Source organism: Hipposideros armiger, unplaced genomic scaffold (genome assembly GCF_001890085.2).
Source record: "Hipposideros armiger isolate ML-2016 unplaced genomic scaffold, ASM189008v1 scaffold_397, whole genome shotgun sequence".
Classification (NCBI taxonomy): domain Eukaryota; kingdom Metazoa; phylum Chordata; class Mammalia; order Chiroptera; family Hipposideridae; genus Hipposideros; species Hipposideros armiger.
In genome coordinates, this window is record NW_017731747.1 from 1,021,928 (window position 1) to 1,046,696 (window position 24,769).

Below are 24,769 nucleotides of genomic sequence, written 5' to 3' on the forward strand. Positions count from 1 at the left end.
GCAATGATGGTGCCAACTTGGGCCAGTGAAGCAACGTCCTGCACAACTAGACTGAAGAACAAAAGGACAGCAACTTGTCTGTTCCCCTTCCCCCAATTCCCCAGCGCTGTTCCTACCCCCAATTCCCCAATTAAAAAAAAAAATCTTTAAAAAAAACCAAAACAATAAAAATCTGAGTTTTTTGTCTTTATTACAAGTCACTATGATTCTTGTGGAAATTTTGTTCGAGAGTTGCTATGAACTAAAAAAGTATAAAATGTGTAACATTATGTAACTTAAAATGTTTGAGAGTAAATGAGATTGGGGCATTAAATTACTTTTGAGTATACCAAATGGTTGAAATGATAAAAATTCAGTTAAATTAATTTTAAAAAATTAAATATACACACAAATATAAATTGCTTGGGAGTTATTCCATTCAAGTTTGCTGTTTCACAAACTTGGTGTATGCTGGGAATGGAGAATCTGATAGAGTAGACAGCACATAAATGAAAAAAGAGGACAGAACCGGAGCTGTGCACTGATACCCATTCTGCACCAATCTACTGACAAAGATGAGGTTGTGAACAGTTCAGCTCTGAATGCTGTAGTGACTAAGTTTCTAGAGCCAATTCTTAAGGATCATTTTCTTGAAAATGTAAATTCAGGATAACTTTATTAATGTAACACTGTTATTTAACTTCAAAAACATTTCAGCATTCTAAACATAAAAATAAAATTTAAAAATGTTGCCAATTGTGTTTAGTACAGAAGGTTCTTGAACTTTCATTGATGCAGTGGCTCTTCATTTTGCTGACAATGAAGAGTTCTACAGCTTGTTTAAAACTACCGCACTGAACTAAAAAAGATCCAAACACTTCTCATGCCAGCTGACCTCCCTATTCCACAGCTAACAACGGCAGCTATGTCATTATATACAAACACAAGACAACCTGAAGCTAAATGGATGTCTCCTGCAGTGTCCAGCCTCACAGTGCATGCCCTGAGCTGTGGCCCCTCCAAAAGGCATCTTCCCCACAGCCTCAATCCTAAGCAAGGAGCATCAAGAGCTTGTCTCGGTTGTTTTGTTCTTTTTATAAATAGATATATGTAGTTGACAACTCAGGATTTCTAGCCAATAGCCATAAAGTTAATACCACCTTATGGATAAAAAAAGAAAATGCCAGAAACATCTTTAAATGCCTTGTCACGCCAACAGCAAATGCACAGAGTGAGGAGAACACAAGAGCCTTTTCCTTTTTAAACTGTTTAGAAAGATGTACAACTTTCAGGGTGCTCCAGACACCTGTGGCCATTTCGCGTAGACCACTGACAATTTCTAGAGCACTCTGAGAGACTACTACTGTATGATCATGATCCAACTGTGTAACTAATCCTCACGAGGGAGACAGACACGTCTCAGGTAGAGCTGTGTCTGTGGTGGCGCTCCCCTACTCTAAGGTATTTACAAGGAGACAGATGAAGTTTTTTATTCATCTTCCTCCTCCCCTGCTCTTCCTTTTCCTCCCCCTTCCTCCTCCCCTTCCCCCTTTCTCCTCCCCCTTTTCTTCCTCCTTCTCCCCCTCCCCTTTCCCTTCCCCCTCTTTTTCCTCTTCCTCTTCCACCTTTGTCCAAGCAACTTTAGTGGGGCCCTCTGTGCCATCGAGCTGCCCTTCAGCCTCACGGTCCGCGACATCCTCCTCACACTTCTCCTCCAGCTCTGCCGCCTTGTTGTTGTAAGGCTGCTTTTCACTGTCACTTAAGTTACTCCACAGCTCGCCCAGCTTCTTTGCCACATCTCCAATAGAGATGTCAGGGTTTGTGGATTTGATCTGAGAGCAGAATTCTGAAAAGAACAGGAAGAATCCAGACGGTGGCCTTTTGGGGGCATTAGGGTCCTTCTTCTTGCCTCCCTCAGCTGATCCACAATCCTCCGTTTCCTGATCATAGCGTACTTCATCTGCCTTTGCCATCTCATCAAATTTAGACTTCTCTTTCTCAGACATTGTCTTCCACCTCTCAAATAACTTCTTGAAAAATTCTGAAAAATTGATTGAGACCTCTGGGTTTTTCTTCCTGTGTTCCTCTCTGTACGCCTGCACAAAGAAGGCATAAGCAGACATCTTGCCCTTTGGTTCCTTGGCATCACCTTTAGCCATCTTGACTGTATTGTTCGCTAGTTCCAAATTCGGGATAACCTTTAAGAAGAATGTTTTAAAAGCAAAGTCTGTCTAAAGTTATTATTTAAGCCTTTTCCAAAGAAAAAATAAAGACTATTCTTGGAAGACCAAAGAACAGTTCAAATGTTTCACTCACCGTAGAATCCATCTGATTATATCTGGCAATATCTTTATGCAGTGTCCGTAGCATAATCATAGCGACCATCCCAGACAAGAAGAGGACAATGACCAGGGAATTCATGATGCTGTAGAAATAAGCATGTCAGGATTAATCTGTAGCTTAATCTTTTGAAAAACTATTTACTGAGTAACATTAAAACACCATTTTTCAGGCCGGCCGAGTGGCACATTGGTTGGTTAAGAGCTGGCTTGGGACGCTAGAGGGCCCCGGTTCGGATCCCACATATGAGGGCCAGTGACACTGCCCTCTACAGCTAAGATGCTGAACAACAGCTCAACCTGGAGCTGGGCTGCTGTGAGTCGCCGGCGACGGCATAGGCTGCAGCCCCTGTGACAGTGGGTTGCCAGCAGCCAGCGTGAGCAGCCAGCAGCCGCCGTGAGCGGCCGTTCAGAAGCCAGCGACTGATCTGCCTCGCCCGGGAAGAGCGCAATGATGGTGCCAACTTGGGCCAGTGAAGCAACGTCCTCCACAACTAGACTGAAGAACAAAAGGACAGCAACTTGTCTGTTCCCCTTCCCCCAATTCCCCAATAAAAATCTTTAAAACAAACAAACAAACAAAAAACCCCCAGCATTTTTCAAAATCAAAATTTGACCTAAAGTCCAACAAATTCAATGAACTGTGTTCTGCCATGTGTCCCTGTAGTGGATACATCACTTTATATACTTAATAGTTTTGTAGTCTGTTGAGAACTAGAATTTTTTTTGTCCATGGTCAACACTATTCAATAACACAATACTATGCCCAAATCAGTACAACACAAGCTGCAAGAATCAACAAAGGACTGATGTGTCCCGCAAGAATTTACTGAAGAACAGTAAATTAATGTGTCAAAAGGATAGTCACCAAAGTAGGAAAAGGAGAGTAATAGCACCACGAGCAGCTTTCCAGATAAAAGTTTTGAGTGATGCTTTTAAGAGAAAATAATACATAGTCCTAACAGCAGCAGCAGCTCGTTTACTGAGCATTCTTCCATGCCAGGTAAGGTGCTCAGTTGCTCTTTTTAATTATCTCATTTAATCCTGAGAACAGTCCTATGAAGCAGGTATTTCTAGATAAAGAAATACTCTGAAAAATTGGGTGATCTGGCCTGATTCACAATCAGTGACTTAAAGCCAGGACTGAATCCAAGTCCGATTCAAAACGTCAGATTTTTAAGTAACTGGAGAGGATTAGAGAGTGAATGAGATGTTGAAAGGGACGGAGTAGAAGAGTACAGAACATAAAGCAGATTAATCTTGTCTTACCTAAACCACTGAATATGGGTATGAGGCATAGATTCCAGAATATAGTCCCATCTAGATGCCCATCTGATATTTTTATCTTCCTAGAGGGATTACAAACAAAACAAAGAAAACTCTTTAAATAACCATTTGCTGACAGAGTATGTTAAGAATTCAAAAATTTCCATTCACAGCTTGACCTTCCTTCCCATCAGTCAACAAACGCCATTCCTCATGATCATAATGAGGGTTAGTCATGAGATTCAATTCCTCACAACTCAGGAAAATCAGGATAAGATTAAGCAGTAAATAAAACCAGTACGAGTTCCTAAAGGCACCTAGTTAATTTGTTTTTTATGTATTGCTTTAAATTTTAAACAGTAAAGGTTCATTTTAGATGTCTAAATTTAGAGCTCTATATTTAATTTTTCAGAAGATTGAGTAGAATAACTTATTTGTTTTGACGTCTATCTGTACCTATGAGACACTTAACCAGACCAGTCATAACCTAGGTACACTGAACATCTGGCAGATGTCACCTACACTGAGTTCTTAACACCTAGAAAGAAATATATTACTATTTACTGCACTAGGCTTGCAAAATTACACATTATATGGGGATAGTAAATGTCACAACTACATTAGATTGCCACGATAGTTTATTAAAAATAGAGGTGGAATACTGCCTGAGATTCTCATAAAATGAACTTTCACTTTCCTAAGAAACTTCTCCTTTAATGAAAACCTTCCCCTGAATTCCCTAATAACCTATACAAATCATATATACCATCAAGAAACTCTCCACTTAAGTTTATACTCAAATACAGATTTAAAAATGGTGGTTTTCCCAAATGCTTGTTGCGTGTATCTTTGACATATTCATACCATCCCTATGTCTATTTTCTACCTTTTGTCTTACATAGATCACTTATAACACTTACTCAGTCTCAGTTTCTCCAATTTCCTGTATCTCTTATTTAAATGAAGACTTAGTCTCGCATATGATTATGGTGCCTGGTGTACTGACAAACTATTCCAAAAATCAGCTCATTAAAAGCTTATATATTTGACAAACTTAATCATTAGTATTTTAATCAGCTTAAGTAGTATGCATTTAAAATCAATTTCTGAGATATACTAAAGATTAAAACAAACTTACCTGGAAGCTAATGGAATAAGTATAGGCAATTTTGACCTCCCCAGAAGCCTTGTTACTTATATCCATGGGGGGTGCTGCAGAGCAGTCCGGTTTATCTATATGGGTATGTTTGAAGCTGTGGGAAGAAACATTTTGGCAAGATGCTGATAAGGTATAATTTTTTAAAATGGAGTAAAGGTTAGAGATTCTGTACATATTTCACAATGCTACTGATAGCCAAAGGTGAAATTATTCATGTCACACTTGATATTAATACAAATATTTACTTTGTATAAATAATGGGCTTAGTTATAAGAATGTGTACACATTATTACTCAAAATTAGAGACAAACTTTTGAAAACATTGTACTTGAAAAGCATTAAATAATTTAAAAAATATATAAAAAAACACTGAGGGAATTTAAATTAACTGCCATCTTATTATGGCATGCATTTCTTTACACAAGTGACATGAGAAATTGGCTAATTTAATGGTGGGAGAGGAGTCACAGAAAAAATGGAATATTCAATCAAAAAAGGATCTCACAAATAAATGATAGGTCTTTCACACTAAAAACTGATAGCTTGAAGAGATGACCATTCAATGACTTGTCACATACTGGCATCTAACTAACACTGCATGAAAATTTTCAAAATGACAGCACTAATCAGCTCATTTGGGTCTCTGTTAGGTGGTCAAGTTGCAAATATCAGAGGCAATGCTTTTCCACTGTAAAAGGGAACACTGTCTCAACCACTTTTCCAAGCTGACATGGAAAAGCTGTCAAAACTTCCTGACTGAAAAAAACAAAAAAAAAAGCCCCATTGGCTTGACCACTTCACCACCAAAGGGAAAAAGTATTTGTGTGGTTTCTCTGGATAGTCCACAACGTAGTAACAAGTCATGCTAAAGGGAGTTTTAGTAAAGTCAATCCCGAATCACCAGATTATATGCCAGAGTACTGATTAAGAAAAAAGTTAATTTGGCCCAAAATATTTATTCTTTGGGCCTAAATTTCACTTATATTTATTTACTTCTTATCTGTCTGTATAACTGTCTGTTACCTTTTTGGTTCAAGTTTAGCAGCCACTAATCTTGCTCCCATGGATCCAGTTTCAACAACATGATAGTGTATTTTGATGTCAACATGGTTGAAGATGTAAAATGTATCTCTTTCATGGAATTCTGACTACGGAACAGAACTTAAAGTTAAAGACAGAAAACTGGCTATACAAGAGTCAAAACATAAAACTTTAAAATAAGCTGCAACAAGTAGAGAAATTTAAGATTGAACAGGATTTTAATCCTTCCCCATAAAAAATGTTTAAGTTTTAAACTTTATAAGCCAAAACTAATTGGCAGAAGTACAAATTATACTTCTTTAATGTTTTAATTCTTACATAAAACTTAAGTGCCTATTTAAAAAAAAAATCTATTATTTTCTAGCTTTTCACTTACAAAAAAAATTTTTTTTAAATATTACATGCTATAAGCATACTAATCTTATATATTTTAACACTTCTCCACTATGGAAGTTTATAACTTTAGACTAAACCAATAACCTAAAGTATTCAAGTGTCTCTGGGTCAATTCTCACAAAAGCATTAACTGTTATTACCAGTTTCATGATCAAGCTCATGCTAACTTCTACTACCAGGTCATATTAATTAAGACATTAAATCAGGGTGACCTGATTACATAAAATTTAATATATATTCCTCCAAATTTTAATTACCTTCTAGTTAATGTCCTCACTTTATTATTCTGTGTTTAAATATAAAATTATGGTCCCAAAGACAGATGCCTTTTTAAAAACAGATATAATACTAAACTTTGGCAATACGATATTTTATAACCTTAAATGTGCAATACAAATTTCATGGATTTACAATGATATCCTTTCGGCACTCTACTATTTACATACTTTTATATGTAAGATATTAATCTAATTTTTAACAGAGTCAGAACATACAAAGTCCCAGCCCTTAGTATAGTGCTCAGCATATAATAAGACACTCTCAGTAAATGTTGAACTGAATTATTGTAATTCTAGAGTTAAATTTGTACACTGCTAATCTGGTTTAGCCTTAAGATCTCAGTATTGTGCTTCAGAACATCTGAATTGTACTCATTTGATGAATATAACAATTTTTGTCTGGGTGAAAACTAAATACGTCCACCAAAATACCGTCTTTTAAAAAGCATAGCTTGTCACAAACTTACACTAATAACACAGGCATCTTTTGCACGGCCTTTATCTGTAATGTAACAGCCAATAGGAAATCCAGGATTACAGAACCTCTGACCATCTTCAACATCATAACACCATGTTACAGGCATATTATCCACAATCCTATTCACAGAAATAAAAATCAAGTTATAAATCACCAAACATGACTAAGAATTACTGCCCAAGTATGTGTCATTTCATAAAATTTAAATGTCTATAAATGCCTTAAGATGTCAAAACTACAACCAAAGAATTTTGATGAAATGTGGTATTTCATAAGTAATAGCATTATGCTACACTAATAGCATTATTAGTGAAGAAAAAAAACTTTATGGCTGAAACTATAAATGTATGTAGGAAAGGGAGTTTATTAATTAATTTATTGCAATTGCTAATTTAACAATATCATTATCTAGACACCTAAGTACAATTTACCTTTAGCAGTACACTCAAAAGCTCTAAATAGGTGCAAAGCAATACATCCATTAATAGTTGTTTGGGAACATTTTATGCAACAGTATAGATGCAAATGTCTTTTATTACTCAGAAATTCAATAAAAAGAATATAATTGCAAGATATGGGAAAATATTCAACTTAAAGACCAGTGAAAAAGTAAAAACTATAGTATTATTTATTAAAACTGTGTAAATCCAACTTATGTCTAAAAGAAATACTGCAATAAAGCTACAGAAACAAATCTTTCAAGTTGTACAGTGAAAAAGAATTTTTTTAAACAAAAAAGGATAAAAGTAAGAAATAAAGTTCTGTAGTGCTACATAACTACATTAAAGTCTGAGCATGTGGTCCCATGTGCCCAGAGCACGCTGCAGGATACAAATAAAAAAAAATTACTAAAAATATACCAGCTGAATTACAGTCATAAGACGACACTCCAGGGCATGTTTTATTTGTTAATTAATATATGCCTTAGGCAGTAAAATTATGATTTTATAGTCACCCAAGATGTACATTAATGACCTAATAAAACATGTCTCGTCACATTTAAATGCTATTTAATAGTACCCAATGTACCAAATTTTAGAATCACCTAAACTATTAAGTTGCTTATTATTATAACCAGCAGGCTAGTGGTTTCCATGAAAAAAAACCTATAAAATATTAGAAGCATGAAAGCAATGCTATATAAATAATTCAGATTTTCTGGAGGCCTAAAAAATTAGTTAGTTGCTTTAATATTTTAGAGAATAAAGTTCAATCAATGAGTGTATACTAGTAATATGTGAAGTATAATACCTTTATGCTACCATAACAAAGAAAGTACTACATAAGAATTATAGTGCTAGTTACATAATGAGAAATTAGGGAGCAATTAGGTTTTTTTAAAAGCAAACATCTTAAATTTATCATTTATATAATGCCTTGACTCAATAACCTTTTCCTGGTAATAGGAAGCATTAAAAAAACAAAATAAATCCTTGGAAATAAATGTAAGAAAATTTAAAGAACATAATTTTCAATTACTGCCTTGCTACGTTAGAGAGTGGTAGCTACTTGAATTTATAACACAAATATTAAATACCATATTTTTCAATGTGCTATAGTGAAAAAGAGTATAAGAAGAGGACTCAAAAGATAAAGGTTGAATAACTGGCCACAATTTTTTGCCATTAAGGACTCCTTTCCATTATTTCCCTCTACCCTCTATGGACTCCATTTGAAACACTTCTATTAATTAAGCTTCATTTATTAATAACTCATTATCCTAATAAATTAATTAAACGCCCAGAATTTCAGATCAGAATGGAATAACCCATGTTGCCACAATACACTCAGAAAATTGCAGCCAGGGCCGGCCGAGTGGCGCGTTGGTTGGGAGCTGGCTTGGGGCGCGGCTCTGAGCGGCAGGGCCCTGGTTCAGATCCCACATGGGCCGGTGACGCTGCCCTCCGCAGTTGGGATGGTGAACGGCAGCTCAGCCTGGAATTGGGCTGCCATGAGTCACCAGTGACGGCATAGGCGGCAGCCCCTGCTGTAGTGGGCTGCCATAAGCTACCACGTGTAGCTGGCAGCCAGCATGAGCAGCTGGCAGCCGATGTGAGCTGCCAAGAGCTGCTGTGAGCGGCCGTCCAGAGGCTGGCGACCGATCTGCCTCACCCAGGAAGAGCGCAATGATAATACCAACATAGGCCAGTGAAGCAACATCCTCCACAACTAGAATGATGAACAAAACAACAGCATCTTGTCTTTTCCCCTTTCCCCGATTACCCAGAGCTGTTCCCCTCCCCGAATTCCCCAATAAAATCTTAAAAAAAAAAAGAGGAAGTACATGAAGATAGTCTTCCTGTTCACCACCTCCAACACCTTGTAATTTTTAGAAAAGGCAAAACATGTGTAAGCCATGACCCCCACAGAGAATACAGACATTTGGTGGCAAACATTTATAAGAATAATAATTATACTTGAAAAATTGGATTTTTGAGATCCTTTTTTAATATTCTGTTTGAATATTGTATAAGTAAATAGTACTTTGGAAGCAGAAGTAGTTTTAAATGCTTTTTGATTATGACAAACTGTTAACAACCTTGTTAATGTTATAATACGTTTGTAAAATAAAAAGGTTATATAAAATGTATTTATTTGAAGTAGATTCTATTTATCAAATATCAAAACAAAAGCTAAATTTTGTTTTCCAATAGTATTTCTCATGGCCTACAAGTATAAAATAACAGTATTTTCCTAGATTGATCCAGATACTTTCTCCAAAGTGTAAATATGCTCCTGTTAACTATGTATGAATAAAAGAAGTGCTCTATGTACCAAAACAAGTACCAGATATCAGTTAAAAGATAACACTTCAAGCTGTTAACTGTAGTAATCCTCTGGCAAGAAAGTCACTACTTCCTGTTAATACTGGTAACAAAAAAGGGAAATCAATTAATTTGCTATAGAGTTTATGAAGTTATTTATACATTCAGTGAAACAGGTTTCATCTTGAAAAGGAAAAAGCCAAAAAGCCAAAATCTCCATGTCTTACCAGTGATGCTGATAATTCAGTAGCATGCTTTTTTTCAAGAAGTCTAGCTTTTGTTTGTCTTCAGCTTTCTCTGTATGGTATGTTTTTGTACAAACAAGCTTACACTTCTCCTCTTTATTAAATGTAAACTGTATTAAAATAAAGTGGAAAGCAAGTTAAGAAAAAATATCCCATTCCTTCATACCTATACCATAAATAGAATAAAAGTACTGGTCTCATTAATTACTTAAGTACATTAATATTGATAACAAACATTTTTAAATTGCTCATAGCTCAGATTTAAATTTCAATCTTATTCTGTTTCTTAAAAAACTTATCAATTTTTCTTTTGATAAGTAACAGTTTTTTATTTTTATTTCTGATCATTTCAATCGGCCCACCTTCTAAATGTAAACGAGTCCTGGAAGGAAAAACCCCCACATGTAGAACAAAATGGAACATCAGTCTCTCTATAGTAATGTCTCCTGGTAGTACTTTGGAAATTATGGATTTGAAGGCTTTCTAGTAATAAGAAGACAAGTTTTTATGTCCATATACTCATTTGGTGGATATTTGTTAAGTGCCCCCTATGTGCCAAATGATGGCGATTCAGCAGTGAATAACATACACTGTGATGATACAAGTAGTCAAATTTGGATGCCTAAAATCAGAGTAAATGTGATTCCTTTTTACTCATGTTTGAAATAATTGCCAATTTTCAGCATCTTATTTAATAATAAAGTTGAAACAAACAGTAAAGTTGAAACAAAAATTAATAAGTTTTTAAACCAAATTTAAAAAACTAAGGATTCCTCCAATTTTGGAGTCTAGGACTTATTTCATGTGTATAGTAATAATGATATTCACAGCATATTATATAATGTAGGTTTACTTTATCAAGACCCATTTACATCTTAATATAAAAAATGTATTTCCTAGTGTTCTGAAGGCTGTAATTTACTAACTATATATAGTCTATAATTGTATACTTAATAAATTTGAAATTCATTACCTGGGGTAAAATAAAAAGCCAACCTGCGAATGTTTCACTCCCAACCAGTCCATTCTTTTGTACATTATTTATAAAATCCCTAAGCCAGTTTCTGTGCATCACTGAGGAATTTTTCAAGTGTAGCCCACTGCTGCCACCTGTCAGCCAAAAGTTTTGTTCTGACTGCATTGCTACTTCTGTTAACAGCAATATTCATGCAATTATTTAATGTCTTTAAACTTATATAAACCTTATAGGTTCCCTTTTAAAGAGTGGAAATTAAAAAACGAAAGTATACATACAAAAGGTGTCAAATTAAGCAGAAATAGACATTGTTACACCAAAAGTGGCAAATCTTCCACCTCAATCCAGTGTTCACTGGGTTTAGGCAAGTCAATTGTGCATTCAATTGTGAGGAAAATAACAAGCCTAAAGATAACGTTTAACCACAATAATAAACGCTTATTTATCACCTCGTGTAATCCTCCCAGTAATCCTAAAATGTAGTTCCCTACTGAGTCTTCCTTATCATCCCGACCTATTAACACTGAGTGTCCCAAGGTTCAGTCCTTGGAATTCTTCTCTTCACTATCTATACCCACTCCCTTTAGGGGTCTCATCAATTCCTGGCTTTCAGTATCATCTACACACTGATGATTCTCAAATATACCTATCTAGGCTGAACCTCTCCTCCAAACTTCAGACACATGTATTTTACTGTTAACTCAACATCCCTTTCTTGATGCCTAATAAACACCTCACACTTACCATGTCCCAAACTAACTCTTCCGCATTCCTCCCAAACCTACTCTTCCCACAGATTTTCTCATCTTAAGAAACAGCAATTCCACACTCCACATCCCATCCCTCAGCAAATTCTGGTGACCCCACCTTCAAAATATAGCCAGTTTCTGAGATTCTAACCGCTTCACAACCCCTATCCTTCCATCGCCATGGTTGAGACACTATCAGGTCCAAGAGTCTCCCTAAGGGTCAGGTCTCCCAGCTTCTCCCCTTCTCTCCCACGGTCCATTCTCAACACAGCAACACTAGTGATCCTGTTAAAATCTAAGCCTACTCAAAACTCTCCAAGGCTCAGATGTACAGGCTGAAGTCTTTACAATGGCCTATGAGTCACTATATGATGTGGTCCCATTACTGTTTTTTTTTTTTTTTAGCTGAGCCATCCTGCCACCTGGTGGCAGCTCCCATTACTTCTCCGCTGTCATTTCCTACTATTCTGCTCACCTGCTCGAGTTATGCCAACTTCTTTTCTGTACCTTGAATACACCAGGAAGTTCACATCTTGGGACTCTGGCATTTGCTGCTCTCTTTAGCTAGAACACCTTCTCCTCAGATATTCGCATGGCACACTCCCCTTACTTGCTTCGCGTCTTTTGCTCAAATGTCACCTTCTCAGTGAGACTTTCTCAGTCCTATTTAAAATTATAAATTCTCCAACCACATTCCCTGATTTATTTTCAATAGTTTTACATGAGCAATTGATACACTATATATTTTAGTAATCATTTTGTTTCCTTCTCTTCATCAGAATGTAAGATCCACCAGGGCAGAGATTTTGTTTTGTTCACTGCTGTACTCCACACCTACCATAGTGCTTGGCACACGAAAGGCATTCAACAGATGTGTGAACTGAGCCAATGAGTGAATATGAGAGGTTAGGCTTGAGATGAGATTTTTATGATCCTATGAAATGTAGCCTCCAGTTTCACATAACACACACAATGTCTTGCACTGTTGTTTTTCTGACTTCAAATGAAGTCACAGATAAAAGCAAAATAGATTTGGGGTTGTGTTTTGTTGTTACCACTGTTTTTATTGCAGATCTAAAATAAGGCAAAATTCTTTAAAAATAAAGGACAAGGAATCAATACTGAATCAAAACCAAAAAATATAAGTCAAAACATTTATGGCTGGCTTGGAAAAAAAAAATCTGATCTCTTAGCACCATGTTTGTTTTCCTATGCCTTCGTCTTAACAAATGCCTGCTCGGTCTCTTTAAGCATAGGGTTTAAAGAATTTGTTTTAGCACAGATCCTGATCCAAAAAATTCTAGGAAACTCATAGAAAATGTTAGGTGCATAGGTGCACATCTTCCTCCATTTTAAAATACTCCTTCTGTTCTTCTATTTTACCTCAACTCTTAAGACAAAATTATATCTGAAAAGCATGAGCCCAAAAGAAGGGTCTTTTGCATGAGCAACCCATAGTCTTTACACGTAAATAAATGTACCATGAATAGGATCTTACTTGCCTTTCAAGTCTACCCCAAAGGAACAAAACTTCTCCTGGGTTTGAATATTTTGTTAGCCTTTCCTCTGTTTACTGCTGCTAACGGTTGTTTACTACTAGAGACTCCTGCTGTCCCTCAAGTTCAGTGAATGTGTTACTAATGCTCTTCCCCTCTTCCATTATTTCTCAAGGCCAAGGAATAAACAAACAGAAAATGAGGCTGAGGGACCTTACGAGTATTTTAATAGTACAATTTAATAAATATGTCTGAAAATCACTCTCTGCTATAAAAAGAATGCAATAACTTCCAAAGTAATCTTTCAAAATATTACATCAGGGGGATGTTACACAAATATGCTTGCCCCACACAATTCTACCAATGTCCATACACTTTGAGTTCTTCCTTTCCCAGTGACTTTATCCCATTAGACTTCACATCTATTGTCAGTGAACATTTTTTAAAATTACTGGTCTCTTTAGGGTAGAAAGTCTCAAGTTAGAATATTTTAAGAGGACACACGGTTGAAAACTATAAACTTGTAGTGGATTACACTTGCACAATCGTGTCTTTTCTCCCACTGCTTCGGTGTAGGGTTAGTGTTGGAGAGAGTAAGAGGGCTAGTGGGACTAATCGAGGCTTGGGGATTCGCTGGACAGATGCTTAATGTAATCAAGTGCCAATGGAGATGCACGAGGATGTTTAGTGAGAAAGCAGGGAAGGCAGGTAACCACACGGTCTAAGCCACAGAAGAGAAGGATGTGAAACCAAGAGAGGGGCGCTGTCAGGCTGGGGAATAAAACTTGGGATCGAGCCATTAGAAGGAGCGCTCGGGGGGAGGGGGGTGTCACTTTGTGAGGGGTGAGAAGGATAACTATTGCATTGTTTTGTACACCTGAAACTAATAAAAAAAAAGAAAAAAAAAGGAGTGCTCATGTGGACAGGTGCCAGGGTAAAGAGTTAAAGAAAAAATGCGCAGTTCAGGATATGTTAAAATATAAATAATAAATCTAATTTTATTTATATATGCTTGTAAGTGCATGGAAAATGTCAGGAAAGATTAACAACGAACTATTATGTGTTACTGAGTGGGAGGCACACACAGACTTTTCATTTTATATTCTTCTGTACACTTTAATTTTTTTATGTGGTGATACATTATTATTATTATAAACTAGTTTCATTTTTCTAAAAGGGAGAGATCATTATTCTTTGTGCAGTAGAGACGATATAAAATGAATAGGGAACTATAAAATGCAGAAGGATAGCAGGCTTAAAAGATACTAGATTTAAAAGGTAGAATCATTTTGGGTGATGATAAAGTAAACATATTGAAGAGAATATCTTATATTGTGCTTAGATTGGTTTAACTTATGTCCTAAAAAATATCAAAGATGTTCCAAATACACTTTCAATGGTCAAAATAGAGGTTAGCTTCCCAAAAACCAATGATGGAGTCCAAGGAGTGCTGTATTTGCTAACACTATGGATACTGCTCCCAAAGTGGGGAGGAGAGAGATGTGGAGCAGCTGGGGCAACTCCTCATGCCCAAGGGCTGCGTGCCAGGCCTCTGCGTAAGGTGAGGCAGGGGGTGGGAGTTCTGTCCTTTAGGCTACCGCTTTATCATTTATAACACTGGCTGTATGAATGTTCGTTAAGACAAACTCATCCATGACATAATCGTGAGAAGGGGAGGGATCCTTCTAAACTGCAACTTTAAGAAACTATTACTGGATGCAAAAGAGAAATGAATTCCTCCTTAGATATGAGGGCCAAGTTATCGCAGGACTTTCTGTAAGGGGAAAAAAAAAGCAACTAAAATAACATATAATACTGAATACAAACCTTATATGGTGAAGGTTCAATTCTTTCCCCAAATAATACCTGACCAAGATTTTCAGATGGGCGTTTTCCTTCAGACGCTTGGCAAAAATCAAACCTGGGGGGAAAAATATTTAAGTTTTTAAACATAAATGGAAATAATGAAATAACAAACCCCTAGGCAATCCTGAGGGCAGATTAGGTACTGACCATTCCAGCAGCTCCATTAGATGAGTAAGAAACAGATTCATACTCAAGTTCCATGTACCACATCACCCCCTCCCCCCAAAAAACATGAAACATCTAAAAATTATGTCTTAGAATGTTTTGATTTCTAAATAATACTCTTAATTTTATATAACTTATCTCCTTTCATAACTTTCTAATCCAAATCTTTACTTAATAATGACACGTTATTTACAAATAATGAGATGTGCCAATACTCCCTGGGTTTCTGCCTAATCCTGACACACTGGCCAACACATCCCAATATGAGAAGACTGACCCTCTGAGAACAGATCTGTGGAAAACTCATCACCAGTCAGCTGTAAGTTTATCTCTGTGGTGTTATTCCCTTGTGTTACTAATCAGATTTTAACAAAGTTTTAACAATTGTAGTCTACTTTCAGCTCTGTTACAGAAAATTAAAGGACAGTTCTGTGTTCACCTTGGAATGATATGGGAGTACTTGAGACCAGCGCAGTAATGGCTACAGATTAGTCAGATTCCTAGAGGAAGATGAATCTCGGGTGATAAAAAAAATAGGACTGGGAAGGCCCAAATGAAGACTATCTACTGGATGTAAAAGATCCATTGAGTTTTCCCAGGAATATCCACAAAGACGTAAGAAGATATGTTTGTTTATACAATAAAACAAAAACTAGAAAATCATTCAAGTTTCCAACAGTTATATAAATCATGTTCCATCCATTCATGAATTTTGTATTCTCCTCTCATACATATTTAGGCATATAGATTCTTACAGGATAGTGTTACTTTTTTGTGTGTGTGCTTTTTTTCTACAATAAACATATTTTCTTTCAAAACTCTTAGATACCAGAGAAATTTAGAAGCCAACTAAAATTTAAGAACTATGTTTTACACCCAATATGGTGAATAAAGGATACTCATGCTGCATCTTTATAAAATCAAAAGATGGATATAATCAAATGTTCACAAATAGTGAAACAAATCATACATGGACTCTAACCAATCTCTACAAAGGAATAATAAACTGCTACTAAAAAGACTGAGGAAGTTGTGTATTAACATGAAAAGATACCCACAATAGACAAAGGAAGAAAAACAAGGGGCAAATCAAATATAATATAGTCTGAACCTACTTTTGTTGAAAACAAAAATGTATAAATGTGGTTATGTACATTAGAGTATGCAGAGAAAAAAATGTGGAGCAGACGTTAATTATTTGTTGGGATTGATGATGTGGGACATAAGGATTTTGTTTAAACATGTGTGTTTTTTAATTATTAAAAAATTTAAAGAAAACAAAATGGCATTTTGTCCAACCAGATGAAAGTGGAAATCCATTCTTTCAGCTGGTGCTTCTGTTGTACCGCGAAGTGACATAAAAAGATCACATTTCACATTTTAATAATAAAAAATACCCATTTAAAAATGTCTTCAGGTCCTGTACATTTTTTAATGCACGTGAATTTATCCATAACTGTGGAGAAAATAAAGTTCCAAATGTACAAAATTCTGATGTCACAAAATTTTATATAAAAACCAATCTGAAAAACTTACGCCGTATATTCATAAGGAAGAACAGATTCCACTGAGTCAAGCCTGTTCACGAATAGTTCTATGTCAGACTGAAAATAAGGAAACAGAATTAGAAGATAAACAACTGAAGATCAAGTCTTAAGTCATGCTTAGAAATGAAAAAGAATTTGACATGTGAAATTTCATGATATCCAATCTACTTTAAACAATTCTTTTACAAATCCATTCACTGAGTGATTTATACACACTTAAATTACACCAAAATAATTCTCAGAGATGCAAATGTCTCTAGTATTTTCTAAATGCTTTTTAAATTCTAAAATTTCTAAAAAATTGAATAAGATATTTTAAATAAATCATTCATCACATCAATCTAGATGCTGTTTTTAAAAACCTGGTTTTTAAACTCTACATTTCATTCTGCAGCACAAAACCATTATTATTTTTTAAATGGTTTTTTAAAGCATTTTCACAGCAATCAAGAAATGCTCCGAAGTAGGTAAGAAATTTCTATATCAACTATACTAGAAATACAGTCCCATGCACTGCATATCATTCTTAAGCAGACAGGAGATGGACAACGACAATATGGTCTAACTTTGGAGGACTGCTTTAATTTGAGACTTCTGAACAACACAGTATTAACAGTGAAGAAATTTATAAGACCAGATCAAGTTCAACAATGGGGGGGGGGCGGGGCAGGGAGAAAAGCTGTATCAACTTCCTAGGAAACATGGGCTAATTTAAGCTGCAGTTTCCTACTGAAGCTCCTAAAATTTCTCCAACGTGTAAATGAAGTTCCATAGGACCAAAAACACAACCCCCTCTCTCCACAGGGCTCATTGCTATTCACAACAGAATTCTTTAGTTGCAGAAGTCAGTAAGCAATTGGTGTGCCCTGAAGTACTTTTTGGTGCTAATGAAAAACAACTAAATAGGAGCTGTTTACATGTGGACAAGTTATTTTTATACAGTTAGCTTGCTAAGCCGCCTCTAGAGTCTGTGATCATATGACTACATGGAATCACATAAAGCCACATTTGTCATTTTTATCTCATTCACTAGTGCTGTCAGCAGTCCTCTATACTTGCTAGCATCCCAAAAGCAAGACAATATGTTTGATGTACAACAAACTAATAATACACTGCCATTGGAAAAGTAGCAAAACACAGCGGGCAAAGTACAGACTCTGGGGCCAGTATGACTGGGTTCAAATCCCAGTTCTACTACTTATTACTTGTGTGACTTTGGTCAAGTGATTTAATATCTCAGCTTCCTCATGAGTGCTTCTGTTTCCTTATAGGCAAAATGGGGATAATAGTATTTACCTCATGGGGTACTGATAACACTTATAAAATACAGTAAAACCTTGAATTGCAAGTAACTTGGTTTGTGAGTGTTCCACAAGACAAGCAAACATTTCTAATACACTTTTAACTTGGTCAACAAGCAGTGTCTTTCAATATGAGTAGTTTGTTTCCAGAACAAATTACGCTCACAAACCAAGGTATTACTGTACTTCTTAAACAAATGAATTTAATGATATTCAGAACTGGAAATGCCTAAACTACACTGTTTACGTTCTAAAATACTCATCCAATATTCATGTTATAAGATGAAAGAGAAGACATTAGCTTTCGTATGTAGTACTGAACACAGTATCATATGCAAACCCTAAAATTCTACTCAAATGAAATGACAACTCAATGGCAACACTATCTCAAACACAAAAAAACTGTCTCCTTGCATAAAACACTCAAGACTACATTATTAGTCACTTTAGTTAAAAAGATAATGGGATATGACATTTAAGCATTACAGCGTGCTTCAATACACATACATGTATAACAGCTGTGAAGGCAAAATTCCACTTGATGGCTTGCTCTGCCAAAATAATGTTCACTAATTGTAATTTTCACTGCTATCTATGAAGACACATCAGACTCCAAACGCTCTTTTTAATATATTTTAATGAAGACTGTAAGGTTCCTATAAGCTAATCCAACTCTCTAGATTTCTTTCTAGAAAGTAATGTCTCTATTATATTCAACACAGCTTTCCAGGTATTGAGTTTCAAAATCTGTAAAGCCACATTTTCACCACATAAGCTAAATCCCATGTGCTATAATTAAGCATATTCCTGACTCTCAACTGTGTTCAGTACAAACTGATTAAGACCAGGAACTCTGAGCTAGGCTGCCTGGGTTTCAACCCTGACTCTTGACATTTACTAGTTGTGTGACCCTGGGCAAGTTTCTTCACTTTGCTGTGCCTTGGTCTTCTCATTTGTAGAATGGAGGTAATACTAATCCCTGCTTCATGTGGTTTTTGAGAAAACTCAAGAACAGTGCCTGGCACAAAGTACTACATAAGTATTTATTATTATGCAGCGATGTCCAATAGAACTTGAAGCAATGAAGGGAATATGCATTATCTGCACTGTCAAATACAGTAGCCACTAGCCACACATAGCAATTGGGTGGTTAGTGTGGTTGAAGAACTGAATTTAAATTTTTATTTAATTTTAATTACATTTAAATAGTCACAGGAGGCACCATGACAAAAAGTAAAATGCTGCTTAGTACCATTTATATACTCTCTTCATACACTTAACATTTTTACTCTAGTCACTACAATCTTTACTTTACCTGGAAAAACAACTCTAATGTTTGTTAGTCTATTCCAGGGGTTGGCAAACGTTTTTCTTAAAGGGCTAGGGAGAAAATATTTTAGGCTTTGCTACTGCAGTGCGAAAGCAGCCATAGATAGTAGGTAAGCATGAGCACAGCTATAGCCCAATAAAACTTTATTTATGGGCACTGAAATTTGATTTTCACTCACCACTAAATATTACTCTTTTTAAAATTTTTTTTGCAATCATTTAAAAATGTAAACAAGTCTTAGCTCAAGGACCCTACAAAACACGCAGCAAGCTGAATTGGATTCCTAGTCCATCCTTGAGCTTGGGTTTCTAGGTATTTTGTAGTGTTCTCTAAAGTCAATGTTTTTAAAAATTTTTTAAAGTTCTTTAGGTTCTTAGAGAACCTAAAACAAGGCACAGGGTTCAAAGACCTAATGCTATACGAAAAAGTTTAGGACCGTAAATTTTTTCAAGGTAAAAATTTCTTCCATGTCTATCTACCCAATGGATGAAGCAAGAATTTTTGCTTAGCCTGTGATGTTCTCTCTGAAGCTTCATGGTACATTCTTTGGCTACAGGATTATAAGACCAATAGAGAAAACCCTATTCTCATTTTTTTTACTTCTCTCGTATTTCCTCTGAGTCTTAATCTTTCAAAAAGGAAAGGTCTTAATCTTTCGAATCATCTATCTCCTTGATCATGCCAGCTGCTTTTCTCAGGGCCTTGCCCTACCCTCATATCTTTCTTAAAAAGTATGTCATTGAGAATTACAGGCAAAATTCAAGGTTTAGATATCAAAGTTTCATACAGAATGACATTGTTGCTTTTCATTAGCTTTCCTGGCCACAAGCATAATTCATCAATGACACGCGTCATCTCTTCCTGTGTTCTATAACTGATAGCTTAGAGTTCATCATCTCAAAAATATAATTGTTTTGGGGTGGCCGCTTAGCTCAGGTGGTTAAAGCGCAGGCTCCTAACACCAAGGTTGCCATAGGCCATGGAGCTGTGCTCTTCACAACTAGATTGAAGACAACTAGTGGACTTGGAGCTGATGGGTCCTGGAAAAGCACACTGTTCCCCAATAAAAATTTCTAAAAAAAAATAAAATAAAATAATATATATATATATGTATATATATATGTATATGTATATATATATATATATACATATATATATATATATATATAATTGTTGTTTTCTTTTTCAAATATACTTTCTTAACTTGTCTATGACCAAATTAACTTACTACTTTTTGTTCTCTCATATAACTTTAAGAGAGCTTCTGGAAATACATTCTCTTGGCTTTACTTTCTGTTACACATGGGAGCTTAATACTATGAAACATTTCACATTCATTCTCTGCTCAATTTAAGATCCAAATTAGCCTCAAGCACCTATCCTGGAAATCTGTCTTTACTTTTACTATTCCCCATGGATTTTTTTTTTTTAAAGATTTTTATTGGGGAATTGGGGGATGGGAACAGCACTGGGGAATTGGGGGAAGGGGAACAAACAAGTTGCTGTCATTTTGTTCTTCACTCTAGTTGTGGAGGACGTTACTTCATTGGCCCAAGTTGGCACCATATGGCGCTCTTCCCGGGCGAGGCAGATGAGTCACCGGCTTCTGAACAGCTACTCACGGCAGCTATTGGCTGCTCACTGGGGCTGCTGGCCGCTCACTGGGGCTGCTGGCTACACACGGTAGCCCATGGCAACCCACTGCATCAGGGGGCTGCAGCCTACGCTGTTGGGGCAGCCCAGCTCCAGGTTGAGCTGTTGTTCAGCATCTTACCTGTAGAGGGCAGTGTCACTGGGCCCTCATATGTGGGATCCGAACTGGGGCCCTCTGGCGTCCCAAGCCAGTTCTTAACCAACACGCCACTCGGCTGGCCCAGGACAGTAAGCCTTACTGATCTACTGCTTATGCCTGTTCCTTACTTCCTTCTTAGCTATTATATGATATTAGTCTAGGGAAGGGGAAGATAATAATTATCAAGCACAATTCTCATAACAACCTTATGTGCTCTACTTTAAGACAAAGAAATAAGTTAAAAAACTGGACTGCTGCTTCAAAAAAAGTAAATTCAACTGTTGCTACCATCATTTTTAATTTCTGCTGTTCTCAAGTCTTCTACTTTTCTCCCTTCTTGTCTGTTCTGACACTTTTCCACATTTACTTTTATAGGAAAGTTAGTCTATCACTGATATCATCTCTAAATTATGGGCCTTTTCCTGTTGTTCAGTGAACTACTCAAAACACACCATGGATAGTCAGTCCACCTTGGCTATTTCTGTAGCAGTTCATTCATTCTTCCTTTTTTAAATTTGTGAAAATCTGAAAATTTAAGAATCGTATCACTTAAAACATGCTAAGAAATGTAAATTAAAATTAACAATACCTTTCACATAGAGTAATTTACAACATTTGTAAATATGCTACATTTACAATACTCAATTTTAAATACTGATCCTTTAGTGGAAGAAGGAAATTTTCCAAAGTATTATAAGAATAAGATCCTTGTAATATGGCAGTAGAGCAAATGTTAAAAATTGAGAGAAAGGAGAAAGGAAATGAGATTGCTAATGAGTTTATATGGTTTTGATGAAGGGCAAAAGTACACTACAGACTTCATGACATTCATCCCTAAAAAAACATAAATACGAGTACATACACAGATAAAACAAATAGGGAAAAAATGCAAACAACTGCTGGCTCTAGGGGTTTAAGTGGATATACAGGTGACTGTTATACTATTCTTCCAACTTTTTTGAATTCTGAAAATTGTCAAAGAGTTGGAAAAAGAAAAGGCTTTAAAATTGAGAGCATACTTCAGTCTTAGGAAGCGACATATGCCAAATCAAAGCAGTAAGAAATAAAGATGAAAGAGTAAAATTTAGAGTGGAAAAAATGTTCAAGAAGCAGGGAAGATGACTTCAAAAGAAGTGTTAAATAGGGGGAAACTGTAGGATTAGCAATGTATGTGAAAACTGAACAATAACAACAACAAATCCTGAAAAACCAGGGGGAATTCATTCAATTATCGTATCTATTTAATGACCACAATACCCTGTACGACACTGTGAGTGATGTAATGCAAAACACTTCAACACCTGCCTTGAAAGAATTTATAATCCAGATGAAGAGAAAGTGACAAAATTATTTATATGTTCTTGGGGCACCTACTAAATCTCTATGGGATTTAATTTTCGTATCATTAAAATAGCAATGTGCTAACAGAAGACAGTATTTGATTAATTTTAAGGTCACTTTTCACTCTAAACATCTTCTTTATTCTCTACCCAAAAATTAAGTGCATCTCCTTCTGGAAATCTACCTTAAATAGAGACAGCCAACCTCAAAATATCACTGACACAACTTCAAAGTGCCTTGAAGGTTACTTCACATCCCTACTTTCAAAATGTCCCGAAGTTATTACAAGCATGAAAAATTGTTGCAACATTAAACATTTTATGGAAGTTACAGATAAATCTTAAAACAAGACTGTAAATTCTAAAGACTTAGAAAGACTGATTACAATCCACCATAAGAAATTTTTAATGGAAATGGTTTAGGGTTCTATGATTTCCCTTCTAAATCCTTTTTCTCCCAAGTGTACAATTTTATTTCTAGTCCTAATCCACCTATTTTACATCTGATCCCCAGCTTTGGTCACGACTACACTCTATTGCTTTAAGGTACATGGGCCATGTCACAGGACTGCATTTTTCCTATTGTCTCATTCCTTTGCTTCTGCTTTTATTATACCTGACTGCCATCCTGTCTGTCTCACCCCATACCTAAAACTGGTCTTCAAGGTAGAAAGAAATCTCTGTGAAGAAATGTGACTCCGTACACGGATCAAGGCAAATGACGAGTGACAAAAGGGTCTGAGATATCAAGGCAGAGCCACAAAAAAGAAAAACTATAAAAGCTTTAACTGTTAAATATTGGAGATGTCCACAGTGGCAAAAATTCTGAAGGGAAATCTTAATGCAGACACAGTAAAAATGCTGGTACACACAAATGGACGTTCATGAGCTTTGAGTTATCTGATCAGCAATTCCCAGAAACTGATCTCCTAGATACTAAGGTTCTTCCTCTCCCCACCCCATCCAAAAATAAAAATTTAATTTTAGGCTATATCAAAGAAAAGACCATAAAATCTGACTACTTAAAAATTGATCACATAGGCAAAGAGCTTTTTGTGGATAACTATATTAATTCTGGAAGTCCAGGATTATGAGCAGCCAGGGCTTTCCAGGGTAAAGCGAGAGGAATAGAGAGCGCTCAGCATGGACGTTACAGCAGTCCTCCAATGGGAAGAGCCAGACTTCCAATTCAGACGCTCCTGGGTTTGGCTTGCACCTTGGATTCACTATTTGCTGGCTATGTACTACTACTCTTCAGAGGGTTACTATGTCTTACCCAACTTTAGTTTTCCCAACTGAAAAATCACAGGGTTGTTCTCAGGATTAATGATATAATTATCATTAATAAAAATAAAGACTACAACAGTGTTCCTAATAGCAAAAGGCAATAAATAGTTTTGAAAGTTGAGACTAAGAAGAATAAAGAAAAAAAATTTCACAAATTTCCTCCAAAGGCTTTCATGGATACTTAATTTTAATGGCAACAGAGAATCACCTAGCAGAACACACTTCAAGTAGCTACAATTAACTCTAACACTTACTGAGAGGACACTGATAGAAAACTGGAAAGAATAGGAACTGGGTTCTTAAGGCTAACAGAGTACAGACCAATCTCTAGAACTTACTTGTGTCTGTGTGAGTGTGCTGAGGGTGTGGGGTGTGGAGCACATGTCTGTGGTTTTGTTTCTTATGTGCAAGTATGCACCTTTGGAAAGGCTTCCCCTCCATGGAGAGCCAAAGGCAGCAAGCAGGACATTATTTTATCCATATCGACCTTGTTGTTTTCCCAATCCTAGCTCTTAGATCCACCATTATGAAGAATAAGTTTTAAAATAATTTTATTCAAAATTTTTATTTCTGAAAGCAAACTTTCTAAGTCAGTCCCATGTACTTTTTCACCAGAAGGAAGAACAATTGTTGGAATATGAATTTATCATAGTCAAAGTCATTCTTTCTAATGCCAGATTTCATATTTGAAACAATATCAGTAACCCACATACCACTGATTAGTTTCCAGAAGCTAAGAATTAATGCTCTATTATTCTAGAGGAAACTATGAGAATGTGACACTAAATATCAATCAATAAACATGTCAATTATATTGATAAGTACACATATAAGTTATATTTTTTCTTTAGATATTTCAAAATCTTCAAACTATTTCTATGGTAAAATGAAAACAGGTAGATATACATTCATAGTTGTGTTCATTAAGAGCGACTTTTAGAACTGTTCTTTTTTTTCTTTCTTTTTTTTTTTTT

General features: G+C 35.9%; 1 protein-coding gene across 3 annotated transcripts in view; it reads right to left on the minus strand.

The window, feature by feature from the left end:
- TM9SF2 (transmembrane 9 superfamily member 2) overlaps nucleotides 1-24,769 on the minus strand; it is a 54,044-nt gene that overhangs the window by 24,324 nt on the left and 4,951 nt on the right. The window contains exons 2-10 of one of the 3 annotated variants that reach the window (XM_019663679.1): nucleotides 16,735-16,802; nucleotides 14,995-15,088; nucleotides 9,929-10,056; nucleotides 6,926-7,055; nucleotides 5,767-5,891; nucleotides 4,723-4,837; nucleotides 3,588-3,667; nucleotides 2,296-2,404; nucleotides 1,605-2,075 (exon numbers count right to left, since the gene is read on the minus strand). In XM_019663679.1, coding sequence (XP_019519224.1) covers nucleotides 1,605-2,075; nucleotides 2,296-2,404; nucleotides 3,588-3,667; nucleotides 4,723-4,837; nucleotides 5,767-5,891; nucleotides 6,926-7,055; nucleotides 9,929-10,056; nucleotides 14,995-15,088; nucleotides 16,735-16,802 — 1,320 coding nt within the window. Of the gene's footprint in view, nucleotides 1-1,604; nucleotides 2,178-2,295; nucleotides 2,405-3,587; nucleotides 3,668-4,722; nucleotides 4,838-5,766; nucleotides 5,892-6,925; nucleotides 7,056-9,928; nucleotides 10,057-14,994; nucleotides 15,089-16,734; nucleotides 16,803-24,769 lie in introns of all 3 variants that reach the window. The other 2 variants (XM_019663678.1, XM_019663680.1) reach the window with 2 other exon arrangements.